The 14,596-nt window shown below is 50.1% G+C and overlaps 2 protein-coding genes across 2 annotated transcripts; both read right to left on the bottom strand.

Annotated features, from left to right (window-relative positions):
* Positions 1-2,435: 2,435 nt before the first annotated feature.
* Positions 2,436-8,072, bottom strand: SPAAR (small regulatory polypeptide of amino acid response). The gene has a single exon (XM_045081568.1). It carries the CDS (start codon positions 3,622-3,624, stop codon positions 3,391-3,393), a length of 234 nt encoding a protein of 77 aa, XP_044937503.1. The 5' UTR covers positions 3,625-8,072; the 3' UTR covers positions 2,436-3,390.
* A 139-nt stretch (positions 8,073-8,211) lies between these two features.
* HRCT1 (histidine rich carboxyl terminus 1) lies at positions 8,212-9,174 on the bottom strand. The gene has a single exon (XM_013053769.2). It carries the CDS (start codon positions 9,017-9,019, stop codon positions 8,681-8,683), a length of 339 nt encoding a protein of 112 aa, XP_012909223.1. The 5' UTR covers positions 9,020-9,174; the 3' UTR covers positions 8,212-8,680.
* Positions 9,175-14,596: the final 5,422 nt, after the last annotated feature.

Raw genomic sequence — 14,596 nt, 5'->3', positions numbered from 1 at the left:
TCTCATGTTGCAAAATCCAAGGTCTCAGCTCTGTGCTCACCATCTCCAGCTCCCCTACCCCCGAAGCTTTCAACCAGCTGACTCATCCTCTCTGAAAACCACTTTCTCCCTTACAAGGTTGCCAGATAAAATATAGAACACCAGTTAAAATAGACTCTCAGATAGACAACAAATAATATTTTAGTATAAGTATGTCCCACATATTGCATGGGACATACTTATACTAAATACTGGTTGGTTGGTTGGTTGGTTTTTTCTATCTGAAATCAAAATAACTAGATGTCCTGCATTTTTATTTGCTAAATCTGGCAACCCTACTCCCTGCTTCTCTGTCCCATGTGCTCCCCACCTTCTTACCCCTTCTTCAGCTGCTCCTCCTCAGCCTCCACCTTAGGTCAGCCTGCTCCAGGGTGCTGGCCTTGCCTACCTTCCCTTCTCAAGCTCCTTAATCTCTGGGACAGCTTCTCCCACACCGTTAAGCCCAGCTCCACTCACGGCTGGCCTTGCCCAGAGTCACAAAAGAACTTTTCTCTAGCTCCTTTGTAGCAACAGCAGATTGCATTGTTGGTGGGGAGGTGTACGTATGTGTGCTTGGAAAGACTACCTGCCCAGCGCAAGGAGCAAGGCTGCCTCTTTGTTGCCTTCATCATCTATTGCCCAGACACATGCTGGCCAGATGTGGCAAGAAGCGCTTCCCTTGGGAGCTGGCTGTTGTCCAGCCTCATTTCCTCCCACTGAGCTGCCTACTCCCTGCCCCCACATGTTCTCTGAATCACCACTTGAGCTGCTGCCTCTGGAACACCCTTTCCCAAACTCTCCCTGTTGAAGTGCCCTCTTTTCTTCAGGTCTAGCTCAAAAGCCACCTCCTCCCAGTTTCCCCTGGATCTCCCAGCTCCCCCTCCCTTGAACACCTGAGTATGTTATCTGCAGCCTTGTCCAGGTCACTAAATTAGGAGTTCACCAAGTGCTGGGACCGTATCTGGTTTTGACTCCCATGTTCCCTAGGCAGAACCTGGTACACAGTCAGTGCTCAGCCAGTGTGGATTGAATAGAGAAGTGAATGACTAAATATGAGAAAAAGTGACAGAATGAATGAACAAATGCTTGAGTAAGGAAGGAAGAAGACTTATTGAGCAGATGGAGTGGATGGAAGGATGGATAGATGGATGGATGGGAGGGAGAATGGATGAATGGATGGATGGAAAGGAGAATGGGTAGGTGGGTGGATGGATGAGTAGGTGAATGGGTGGATGGTTAAGTGGGTGAATGGGAGCATGTGGGTGGATGGATGTATGGATGAATGGGTAAGTAAGTGGATGGATGGATGGTAGATAAGTGGGTGGATTAGCAAGTGAACAAGTGAGGAAAACTCAGGGCTTGACAGACTGCCCATTGCCCGAAGAGTGAGGTCAAGCTCTCCACCATCGCTTTGTTTTCAGAGTCACGTGATTCCAGCCTGCAGACCTTCCTTTCACTGACCCAGAGAGGTTGTGACCATGCAGCACAGGGACAGAGCTCCAGGCCTGGGTCCTGATACTTGGGTCCAGCTGAAAGGCACCTGACCTGGACCAGAGCTGACTTTGCTCACCCCTCCCAGACCCTGCACTTCTATCTCTGCCCATCTGGAGCTTCCATGCCCAGGTATTTCTTTGTGTCTAGATATGCTCGCCTACCTCTGATATCTGGGCACCTCTGAGAACAGGCCCCTGCTGAGTTCTGAGAAAGGCACCACCCAGGACCCCTTCAAGGAAGGACTTCAGGGTCAGCCTCAGCCACAGAGCTTCTTTGCCGAGGTCAAAACTTGGGGACAGGGAATGGGGGTGGGCAGCACTCAGAGACCGAGCAAAGGCAGAAGGTGTGTATTAAGGGCCTGCATTATAATTTGACTTTTTCCTCTATCTAGTCCTGCTTTCTCCACCCTCCCCTCACAGATGTTGACCCCTATAAACATCTTATACCCCAAGCTTTGTCTCAGTATTCATTTGTGGGGAATGCAACCTGCAACAGTTCCTTTCCACATGCATCTACAAAGGCCCTGTTTGGGAGCTTTCAGGTCCAGAGTGACCAAGATAAGCTCCCAAGAACTCCTGTCCCTGGGCTGTGCCTCTCCCTTCCCCATATTCCCCTATTCCATCCCTCTCTGCCAGCCTGACAGTCCCCCTGCCCCCCTTCCCCCCACTATACCTCTGCAGCCCCAAGCCTCTCTCTGAGAGTCCTTTCTGTGGCCAAGATGGCCTTTCTAGGTACCTTAGAGCCCAGACGTTTATCAGGGTCAGTTTTGCCACCCTCAAAAAAAGTCCTAGGAGAGCCATCCATTCAGGGCTGAATGGAGACATATGAGCCAGGAGACCCAGAAGTTTGCACCCCTCAAAACTGCACTCTAAATATGGCACAGCATTTATTTCCCGGTACAGAAAAAAAAAAGGCAGATTTTCTGTTAATAAAAACTGAACATCTCTTTATTTGTGATGAAAACAAGAGCTTTGTTACAGGTTCTTTTGATGTCACATAACATTTTAACTTATTTGGGATTATCTTTCAGTTCATGATTCTTCTATCAGTCCTAATGACACAAGGCATTCACATTCTCTAATAGCACAAGTGACCTATAAGAAGACAGTAATATAGTTTCATTCAAAGTATGTTTCAAAGTCTTCTTTCTGGCTTTCCTGCTAATCAAACAGCTTGTACTTTCTGTGACCATGTTTTTTTCTCTTCTGTTTCATTTTGTAGTTTTCAACACTGGCTCTTGAGAAACCTATATAAGGATATACATTTTCAATTATAAAATAAATTCTTCGTTCCCAAGGAAGCAGTCTTTTGGTTGCAGAATTGCAGGTCTAATTTCAGACAATTGGCAGGGGACAGGCCTCAGGGCTGAGTTCTGTGAATTGTGCCCTGGCAAGGAACCAAACGACTCCCTCACCAGAGCATATAAAAATGTAAAAATGTCCACTCCAGGGCACTCTTTCTTCTGGTGGCAACAGAAACAGTTTCACCCACATGCTGGGGTAACCTGAGTGAACTAACCCTCTGTTCCTGATAAACTCCAGTCATACCGTCATTAGTCCGTATAGCTGGCCCCCGTGCAATCTGACCCAGTCACTCACTCTTCAGGCCTCCCCTAGGCCCCATCCTGTGGGAAGGGTCCAGCTGAGTTCTCAGGGGTCAGAGTTGAATTCCACCTGGTCCTGGCCCTGCAGATCTACCAGGCTGGCGGGCACAGCAAGCTGGGATGGGAGGACACTAGGAGTTTGCCGAATACAACAGGCAGGCAAGGCCAGGAAGGCCAGACTTGGGAGTAGTGGGACAGCAGGAAGGCTTGCTGGTGGATGAGTGGGTGAGTGGGTCTGACCCACCAGCAGAACAAATTCTAGGAACTGAGAGGCCTCACATGAAGGTCCAGAAGTCCCGGGCACCCACCGCCGCTGCAGGCTGGGCATGGCGACCCGGGCCCGTGAAGAGAGAAGCCTCCTGGCGAAACGTGGCCACCGTGAAGCTGTGGCCAGGGCCCCCCTGAGGATCCTGGGCCCTCGAGTCACAGCTGAAACAGCACAGGAGGCAGGTGATGGCTACGGTGACCACAAACAGCACCGCCACCACTCCAATCACTGCTGTTTCCATGGCCCCGCGCAGCAGCTGACGGGCTGAGCAACCAAGGGTGTGTCTTAGAGTCTTAGCTCCCCATCCGCACCAGGGGGTTCTGGGTGGTAGCAGGCACCCCGCTCTTCCAGCCGCGCTCCTTGTGGGCTCCTAGACAGATGCCAGTTGGAGGTCCTGCAACACCGCCCCACTAGGCCCTTGCGCGCTCCGCATTGCGCCAGTCAGACCTCAGTGGGTCTCTGTTACTGTTCTCTAAGCCTCTGGCCAGGATCCCAAGAGCCGTGGTCAACTCCAGTGGCAGCTCCTGGAAAAAGAGCTAATCCTGAAAGATGTGAGCTCAAGACTCCCCGGACTTGGAGGGGCTGAGCAAAAGGGAGCGGAAGGCTTTGCTCAGAAAGAACCTAGCCGACCCAGCCCTCCGGTGCCGCCTACCCATTTCAAGAGAGTTTGTCTGCTCAGACAAAAGACAAAATACTCCAGGATGAGCCTGGGCTCCTCCCCTGCAAGAACCTTGGGCCCGGCCTTGAGTAGGCCTATCTGCCTCCTCCTGAGCTCCTGGTCTCAGGCAGGAGGCAGGCAGGCAGGTGGGGAGGAGGGCAACGTCAGCCCTGGGCCAGGTCGGGGTGGGAGGGCTGCACCATCACCTTGAGGGCCATGGGGCCTTCGGCGGGGGCTGCAGTCCCTTCCTACATGGGACTTGAAGAGGGCTGTTTAGAGAGGGCGGGCTACGCTCCCCACAGGACCTGACCCGCTCCAACCACTAACATCTGGGCTCCTTTGCCCCGCAGTCCCTGTTCCCGAGAAGCCCTCTTCTGCACGGCCTCCCCCAGTCCTCCCCGCCGCAGGCTCACTCGGCCTGCTGCCCACACTCAGGTGCTAGGACCACTTACCCCGGGCTTCCCCGAGTGACAGCGCTGGCTGTACGCGGTGCCATGGCCTTCTGACCCGGGGGCCACCCCACGGGCCACCCCACGGCACACTCATCCCTGGGTGCTACAGCCTTTGTCCTGCTTCCGACAAGGCTCCGGGATGTCTGACGAGCTGTGAGCACTTCCTGAATTCCTTCCTCCGATTGTGTGGGCCCCGGACCCGCACAGCTGCCACCGGCCCCCTCGGTGACTGCACTCACCCCACCCCCACGCACACCCACGCCGGTCCTGCCCTGCGCAGTAGCAGTTGTGTTCTCCGCTCAGCCCTTCCGGGTGAAGGGTGAGTCCGGCCTGGCCGCTGAGTCCGCCGGGAGAGCTGCGTCCTCTCCCTCAGTCACAGATCTTCTACAGCTAACCCCCTGCCTTACCCTCCTTCCAGAAAGGAGGCTCTACCCAAACTATGAGGAATAGGATAGAGAGAAACAATGCTTCCGGGTGCCAGACACAGCCAGGCATTAGCTCATTTAATGGTCCAGCAACGTTGGCAAGTGATATTGTCTACATTTCAGACAAAATGCAAATAATCAGAAGTTAAACCACCTGCCTGCAGCCTACTGCTGATTAGTCGTAGTGATAACAAGAGCACCAAATGGCTGAAGGGGAGGCTTCCCTCCTTTCCCTCCTAGCTCAGCGCTCTTCCAGGGTACCACAGGGCGAAGGAGCAATCACCTCTTTCTGCGGCTTTACTGATCGGAGTGCGAAGACTCAGAGAGGGCAAAGGGCCAGCCTGAGGTCACACAGCCTGGGTCTTTTGCAAGCTGTCCACGGCCCCAGTGAATTTTCTTTAGTACCAGTTTTAGGGAGATGCTTAAGCACAGAATGAGTGACTACTGGGACTCCATGAAGCCTGTCAAACTCTCACTCGTCCTTTTTCCAGGAAGCGCTCAGGGCTCTTCCTCTGTGTGAGCAGTGCTGGGCAAGCTGGGCCCGTGGCAGGAAGCTGGACACCTCGAATTGTTGCTATTAACTGGGGCAACCAGAGCAGAGAAGGAAACATGAACCAATCTGTGGTGTGTGGTTTCAGACTGAATTACCAAAAGCAATTCACCAATTCAGGAAGTAAAAGGCACCAGAGGAATCGGGTTTCAAGCTGAGTTATTTGTTCTCTGACTTCTGGTTTGCCTGTTCTTTGTGGATGCAGAAAAGTGGGAGGCCATAGATGTATGCTTTTCAGCAGTTTTAAACTGGAATAAAGGGCAATTGCTCAGCCCTCTTCTCTTCCGCCTTCTATGGGTTTCCTTATCTGATTCTGAGATTTGGGGGCCCTTCCTTGATTCATCAGTAAAACAGGCCTTCTGGTCTGTTCTCACAACAGGCATTCAGTATTTGAATGGAGGCTGGTGGCACAGTGAGAGGGACCTGGCTTGTGTTGTGAGGACAGGCGCGGTCTGCTCTGAAGGCCTCTCGGGGTTTCACCTCACACAGGCAGTCTGCCATGTGGAATAACCAACACGGCGCCTCAAGCCCAGGGCAAAAACAGCAATCTCATAAAGAAGGATGAAGTGTAGATGCCTTCACCACAGTGCCTGTTCCGCCCATCCCCCCACAGCCTTGTGTCCTGTGACAAGTGGCAGCAGCAGAGTCAGGCAAGCTGGAAAGATCAAGACAGCCATATGTGTTTGCCCACAGCTCAGAGATGTTCGTACTAAGGGTTTTTTTCTGGGTATATTCTCTTCTTCTTGCGACTATTGTCATCCTGTGACATACAGCCACTGCCCGTGGACCCCAGATGCCAAAGGACTCCCCAAGATAACTATAACAATCACTTAGATACACACCCATATGCACCATCAGCAACTGATCAGAAATAGACCACATCCCACACTTTCCCTTAGATTAACAAGGGCAAAGATGATGACAGATATCCAAGAATAGAAAGGAGAGAGCTCTCCCAGAGACTCCAGGCCACACTGAGGAAAGGCAGGCCATATGAGTCTTGGGGATCCACAGAGAGATGAGGGAGAGGGGATGTTCAAGCCAGCAGGCCACACATGTCCTTCTGTTAAATGTTTCCCCCTTCTCCAACCCCCCAACACCGGGGATGGAGTGGGAACCCAAGCTCCCTCAGCAAGACCCCAGAAGCTCAGAGGCTTAATCCTCTCAGGGCCCTACTGCTATACTTGGTGTCCCTACAAGCCCCAAGTTTTTGGCAGTGGTTATTCCAATCATATTTACTTTTCCAGAGAGCACAATGTTCTGAGAGTTTTTCCTGAGCATCTGTTGTGTTGGCTGGTTCTGCACTGGGGGCTGGGAGCCCTCAACGTTTCTCAGATCCAGGAGGGCAGGGGCCCCCTGAATCCTGCCATAAATCTTGGGAGAGGAAGAAAATGTGATCGTATTCCAACAGAACTAGAAAAATAAATACTAAAAGCAAACTGGAAGCCTATGGGAGGGAGTGACAACTTCTTCTTGAGAAAAGACCCAGAGAGGGGAAGGTACGAAGTGCTTTCCTGGGGCCAATGATGGAGCAGCATGGACAGGACTAAAGAAGCAAGGGGTAGGAACCGGATCAGGTGGCTTTGAATAGACAACCGAGAGACACAGACTCTCCCCCAGGGTGATGAGGGGTTTCAGCAGATCCCTCAGACCATGCACAGACGCTTCAGAAAGGGCAGGGCTGGAGGGGGGCAGCAATCCAGGCTGGAGAGACAAGCTAGGGCAAACATGGGAGTGCAAGAGGGAAGGAGGATTTGAAGGACACGGCAGAGATAAAATCAGCAATACCTACTGACCCAGAAATCTAGTGTGGCTGTCAGTGTGAATCTGCCTCCCTTTCCCCCTCATACCCCTCAGCCCTCACAGAGACTCCACTGGGAAATAGAAAAGAAACAGGATGTTCTATTCCAATGAGTCACCAGGCCCCGGACTTTCTGGCCTATTCTCAAGCCCCTCCCCACCACCTCTCCTGGCCCCCAAGGCTCTCCTCCCTCCACTTCCCACCCAAGCACAGGCTTGGGCCTCAGAACAAGATTTCCTTCCTCCCTGTGGAATTCTGCCAGCTATTCATGGGATATTTGAAACATGCCTCCAGGCTTTCGCAAGAAGGAGTCTCTGCTCTCCCATTTTAGGGATGAGGAAACTGAGATCCCGAGGAGGCAAGCGCTCTCCCAAGGCCACCTAGCACCACCTCCTCCAGTTAAAGAACCTCTCCACCCCTCTGGTATACACAGGCATCCATGGGCACAGGGAGCAGAGACTCAAAGCTTGGATAAGAAACCCTGACCCAGTTACCAAGGAAATATTTAATTCAACACAGCCCGGAAAGTGGGGCTTCTGCAGGTCCCAGAGCTCAGTCTGCCCTGGAGATGGGCTGGGAAGATCGCTGGAGCCCTTGGGGGCCAGCTTGGGTGGCCTCATCCCTCTTCTCCCTGAGCCCCTGGACTGTCCCACAGAGGCCCAGAGCTCCCCCTGGTACACAGAGAGCCCTCTCTGGGCGGGGCCACATGCAAACCCTAAATCCTCCCTCAGAGCCTGGGTCTGGAGCTTTCTTTCCCTACTACCCTTGGAGCACCACAGGTCCCGCCCAGGTTCCCCCAGCGCACAACTGGCCCTCCAGCACCAGGCAGAAAGCACCTGTGTCAAGCATTCACTTCTTGTCAGAGACGAAGGTCCCAGGGCAGTGCAGACATATGCCTGGCTGCTCCCTCTCCCACCTGTGTTAGTCAGGAGCCTCTTCATGAAAGCTTCTTAGCGCGTTTTATTTTCTTGCATCAAGGCATAAGTGAATTGACCTTGCAGCCTCATATTGCCTTCTCTCCAAATACAAGGGCATTGCCGGCCCCTCCCAGCTAGTCCCCTGGCCAGTACGTCGGAAGACAGCCCTTCAGAAAGCCCTGAACATCTTCTGTGCGTCCACGTGCACCGACATTCCCTGGGAGTTACAGGCACCAGGCGACATCTGTCCCCAAAGGAGACCCCTGCTCTCACCCCGTTACCCTCCAGTGTGCGCAGGGCCACCCCCAGTGGCCCTCGGTTCTCTCCTCATCATACCAGGGGGCATAGTATGCAGAAGCAGCCCAGTAGGAGTGGGGCACCCTCCCCAGCGTTTCCTGCAGAGAGGCGCCCCTCTGCAGGGGAGCACAGGGGCCCACAAGTCCAGAGTCCCAGGGACAGTAGGTAGGGCAGGCCTGGGCTGCCATTCACAGGTGTCAGCGGCGGCCTCGGTGGGCATGGTGGGCGTGGTGGTGGGCGTGGTGCTGGTGGAGGTGGTGGTGGTGGAGGCCCGCATGGTGCGTGTGAGACATGTGGCCAGGATGATGGAAGTGGCGAAGGTGTCCCAGGTGGCCCTGGCGCGGGAAGAAGCAAGGCTGGGCCCAGCGGACGCGGTTTCTCCTGGCAGCCGGTCGGTTCCTCTCCACATCCACCCGGAGGTCCTGCTGTCCGCGGCACAGGCAGGCGGCCAGCAGCAGCAGCAGGAGGATGGCCACAGCAGCACCAATGATCAAACCCACGAGGCCTAGCATCTGGAAGCTGGACGGTCCTTCCATTCGGCAGCTCCTTGCTGCTTCCTCCCCTTCGGCAGCCTCTGCTCTGCCTTCACAGTCCCGGGACCTTGTTGTCTCGGCTCCCGCGGACTGGAGAACAGCCAGGGAATGTGGGCGCAGCCTCTTTGGGCCGGAGCTGCCTGCCAAGTGTGAGGGCAAGCGACTGTTAACTCTGAGGAGGTCCATGGGGACACTGGGTGGGAACAGAGGAGGCATCAAGCAGGGCTGTGGAAGGAAGAGCCCTGAGATTGGGGACAAGAGGTCCAGGCCCCCCATCTCTGCCACCTGGCCAAATGACCAGGCCAGCCCCCTTCTCTCCCTGGCCTCAGCAGCCGCCACTCTTAGATAGGACAACATAGCAAGTAAGAATGTGGGTTCTGGAACAACACAACTCATTAGCTCTGTGACTGTGCACAAGTTACTTAACTTCTCTGTGCTTTGATTTCCTCATCTGCAAAATGGCCAGTAAGAGTACTTTCCCGCATACACAGGGTTTTCTAAGGACTCAAGGGGTTAAGATTTACAAAGTGCTTACTAGTCCCTGACACATGTTTTCCCTCAATATTACTGCAGTGGAGTGTGGCCCCCGGGAGACCTCAGCCTTTGTGAGTCTCTGGCTCCCTGTCCTGCCACCCGAGTCCTCCGGGACAGGGACAGGCCCTATGGAATGAATTATCCTGTACTTCAGGAGCTCAGTGAGGTACTGCAGGCAGATTTGCATCATTGGGCAAGTTGAACCCTGTCTCTAGGTCCTCGCTGCCACCGCGTCTGGGTGTTAGCTCACGCTCAGGAGGCAGGAAGGAGGCTGCTGAGCTCAGAGAGGCCAGACCCCATCCTGCCTCCGGGCACCCGTTCACCAGTCTCGACTGTTGAACAGCCACTTCTGCCGTGGGCTTGTCAGTTCAGAAATGTTCTCATCCTCAAAGCTCCTCTGCACATGCAGTTCTGCATCTCACTACACTAGACCACAGATGCCCAGGGCCCTCCACAGTGAGGCCCCACATCCTCTGTGTCCTTCTCTGGTGCGCGCTCATCTCCCTGCCACCTGGAGGAATGTTTTCAGCAGCTAGCCTCTGCAGGCCCTTAGGCAAACCCTTCCCCTGACCCAGCCCCGTTCCTCCTCTGGAAAAGTGCCAGGGCAAAAGGTGACCTCCAGGGACTTTCCCTCTCAGACCTCAGTGACATGAGCTTTCTCGGGGAGGCCTCAAACCCTTAGTGAAAACCTTCTCTGGATGAAAACGCCAAATGCTGTCTTCAACAAAATTGGACTCAGGGGGCAGCAGCTCTAATGAATCCAGGGGTTTTTGTCCTCAGAGGAAAAGCCACTTAAACTTTTAATGATGCCGAAGTGAGAACTCCCTCCTATGGCTTCTGGGGCCCTGGGAGCCCAGCTGCCTTCTCTCAAAGCCCGTTAAGGGGTGGGGAGGAAAGTCTGTTAAAAAGAAAAGGAGGAAGGCAAACAGAACTTTCTCCTTCTTCTCTAAGGAGACTCCCACTCCATACCAGCCACGGGATGGGGGCAGAGCCCTGCAAATAGCAGACATGCAGGGCTTCAGTCAACACAAAGCGCCTGTTGGAATCGCTCAGACCCAGCCCTCAATGAGAGTTAGAGAAACTGAGGACAGAGAAGGGAAGCAACTTGCTCCAGGTTTCCCAGCTTTGTGGGCTATTGTGTACAGCAGGTAACAAAGACAACACTATTCCTGGAATGATGGGGGCATCCAGAGTGAGAGGCTGAGATCAGCTGGGGAACTTCCACAGAGTTAGCAGGGACAGGGATGGGCAGAAGTGGATAACACTGAACGTTCCACCCCCTCACACACACATACACATGGCATTTGTTTTCTTGAGTGCAGTCACTTCCCAGCTGGACAGAAGACAGGATCCCAGAGTGGGTATTTGATGAGATGCTTTGAGCACCTGGGGGAAGGTAGAGAGAGCACAGTCCTCTGGGTCCGCAGAAGCGACTGAGACCTTCTTGGTGGCCTGACTGGACACAAGGGTTTGCAGGACTGAAGACTTTAGAGGAATGTGTGGTTGTATCAGAAAAGCTGTTCTGTACCACTGTGATTGTATTTCTCCCATAGGGTTTGGTCTTCTGCACACTCCGCAGGCTGCCTTCCTGGCCGACATCCTGGGACCATGCAGCTGATAGGTCAGCCATTTGGAGTTCCTATCATTTAGCTTCACGCACATACATTCTAGGGCGCAAAGACTTATATTTGCATGCCTGTGCACCCTCGTAAACTGCTCTGTGGGTAAACTCGTGCACCAAGAAATGTGTGTGCACATACTCGTGCACATATGTTCCATACAAGCTCACAAAATTGTGTTTGTACTAAATACAAGTGGCTCTTGGTTGTCCCACAATCCAACCCTTGTTTTCAGTAATTGGTGGCACCACCTAGTGGTGAAACTGTAAAATTCAGTTTCGTATTCTGATCTGCCAGAATTACAGTCTCCTGGTCTTTTATAAATTATAATTTTAACGCATGCACTTAACTCCTCTCTTTTACAAATTCCTGTCCAGAAAATTTAAGGAATTTCTACAAGATATAGTGCAAATGAAACCATACTGATGGAGGCACTGACTAAGGAAGGGTGTCTTTGGGAGGTAATGGAAGGTATGCCCCAGCAGTCTCCCTAAGCCCTGTGATAGACAGCCAGGACTAGGAATAAGGGTGAAGTGGGCACAGGCAGAAAATAAAATGAGTGGCTTTAGGAACACAAGTGTCTGCTCTCAGAGGAAAGGCCAATACTCAGCCCATCTTTTGTTTTGCACAGAAAAGTAGGGATGATGATCAGCAGGTCCCTAACCTGGGGGCTCATGCCAGTTAGAGAAGGGAGATATTCCTCTGCCTAACGTGGGTGGCCTCAGTAAATATTGAAAAGAAGTTGCTCAGAACAGCAGCAAACTTCTCTCCTCTTCTCAGGAGTTCTTCCTGCTCCAATCATGGCTGAGCAAGACCACCACCCCACCCCTGCCCCCACTAAACCATAAACACCCCGGCTTTCTTCTTCTTCTTCTTTCTCCACTGTCTGGAGCCAACATGCTTGAACTTTAGCTACATAATTTTTATAGAACCATTTCAATTACAATACCAAAAAACATAGATCTAGGTTCCTCTTTAAAGTGAACACATAGGGAGAAATTGCTAGACATATGAAAAAAGATTTCAAGGATTACATCTTATTATCAGGCTTACTAGAATCTAAAAAATGGATAAAGAGTAAAATCCCAAAATTTATCTTCCATTTAAATAAGATTCAAAAGTCAATCCATGCATGAATTTGGGGAAATTATGCAAAGCAGGAAATTTGCTTTTAGATTAAAAATCAAATCAGGAAAGACCACTTTGAGAACCTATCTCATAAGTCTGGAGGAAAAAAGAAGAGAGAGAGAGAGAGGAAGTTCCCAGGAACTCAAATATGCTTATATAATGGACATTCTAAAAGTAAAGAGCAGAGACCATGGAGTAAATATAATCATTCAAGAAATAAAGAAAATTCCTGAGCAAGAATTGAGTATTTAGATGAGAAGTCGCACTGCATACTAGGCAAACTATTTGCAGGGATGGGGGTAGCCAGGGCAGACCGTCTGGTTTACCCAGCTGAAATTTTGACTTTAAAAATGTTATGTAAAAAATATATATAGAAAGGAATTCAGATGGTACAGCTATATAGAAACAGTCTGGCAGTTTCTTACAAAAGTAAACACCTTCTACTATATTACCTAGTGATCACACTTCTTAGTATTAACACAAAGTAGTTTAAAACTTACATTCACACAAAACCTGCACATAGATGTTTACAGCATCTTTATTCTTAATTGCCAAAACTTAGAAGCAACCAAGATGTCCTTCCGTAGGAGAATGAATAAATAAACCAGGGTACATTAAGACAAGAATATTATTCAGCACTAAAAAGAAATGAGCTATCAAGCCATTAAAAGACATGGTGGAATCTTAAATACATTTTGGTAAGAGAAAGAATACAATCTGAAAAAGCTAAATACTGTATGATTCTAACCATATGATATTCTGGAAAAGGCAAAACTATGGAGACAAAAGAATCAGTGATTGCCAGGAGTCAGAGACAGAGAAGCATGCAGAGGTGGGGCACAGAGGATTTTTCGGGCAGTTTCCCAGGACACCGTCATGATGGATACAGGTTATTACACATTTGTCACAGCCCTTACAATGGACCACACAAGAGTTAAGCCTAATGTAAACTACGTACTTTGGTTGCCTATGATATATCAGTGGAGGTTCATTAATCACAACAAATGTGCTACTGTGGGGCCAGATGATAGTGGAGGAGGCTATGCACATGTGGGGACAGGATGGATATGGGAAATCCGTGTACATGCCACTCAATTTTGCTGTGAATCGAAAACTGCTCTAAACAAATAGTCTATTCTAAAAAAGTAAAAGGATTAAGAAATGATCCTACAAACAACTGGAGGTGTTCAAACTGTCTCAAAGAAAAGAGCAAGATAGGAACTTTCCTTTACTTTATAAAATTTACTTCTACTTTCTAATTTACTTTCTAAACCTAGCATAACCCTGATACCAACCCTGACGACGATCACATAAAAACAACGCAAATATCAAAACTCTAAAAAATAACATATTTATACCCCTAGCAGAATGTTGAAAGACTAAGGCTCCATAAACAAATAGTTTATTCTAGGAATGTGAGAGTGGCTTGATGTTTTTAAGAAGTCTATTGTTATAATTATTTATATAAATAGGTAAAAAGAATAAAATCACATAACCTCCTTAGTAGGTGGCAGAAAGGCATTTGATATAATTCATTATTCATTCTTGATATGTATATATGTACATATATATGAACAAAAAAATAGAAGTGCAGTATTAGAAGGATACTCTCTTCACATGATTAAAAAGAAAAATATTTCAAACTACTAGCCAGCATCATGACTGCTGGCGAGAAAACAGAGATGTTCTCATGAAATCCAGGGAAAAGTGAGAAAGCTCATACCAATTTCACTTAGCACATTTTTTTTAAGATTTTATTTATTTATTTGACACACACAGAGAGATCACAAGTAAGCACAGAGGCAGGCAGAGAAAGAAGGGGAAGCAGGCTCCCCACTGAGCAGAGAACCTGATGCAGGCCTCGATTCCAAGACCCGAGATCATGACCTGAGCCAAAGGCAGAGGCTTAACCCACTGAGCCACCCAGGCGCCCCATTTAGCACATTTTTAAAAGAGCACAAAATAAAAAGTAGAAATATTTACTATGTAATTACATGTCTAGAAACCTTAAGAAATTATGCTAAAAACCATTCACACTAATAAGAGGTTTAATAAAGATAATTTAAAAATAAAATATAGGGGTGCCTGGGTGGCTCAGTTGTTAAACATCTGCCTTCAACTCAAGTCATGATCCCAGAGCCCTGGAATCAAGGTTCACGCTGGGCTCCCTGCTTGGCGGGAAGCCTGCTTCTCCATCTCCCGTTTCCCCTGCTTATGTTCCCTCTCTCACTGTCTCTCTCTCTCTCTGTCAAATAAGTAAATAAAATCTTTTTTAAAAAAATAAAGGGGTGCCTGGGTG

The sequence above is a fragment of the Mustela putorius genome, unplaced genomic scaffold (genome assembly GCF_011764305.1).
Source record: "Mustela putorius furo isolate JIRA1106 unplaced genomic scaffold, ASM1176430v1.1 tig00000580_pilon_pilon_pilon, whole genome shotgun sequence".
NCBI classification, from domain to species: Eukaryota; Metazoa; Chordata; class Mammalia; order Carnivora; family Mustelidae; genus Mustela; species Mustela putorius.
This window is presented reverse-complemented; position numbering and strand designations above follow the sequence as displayed.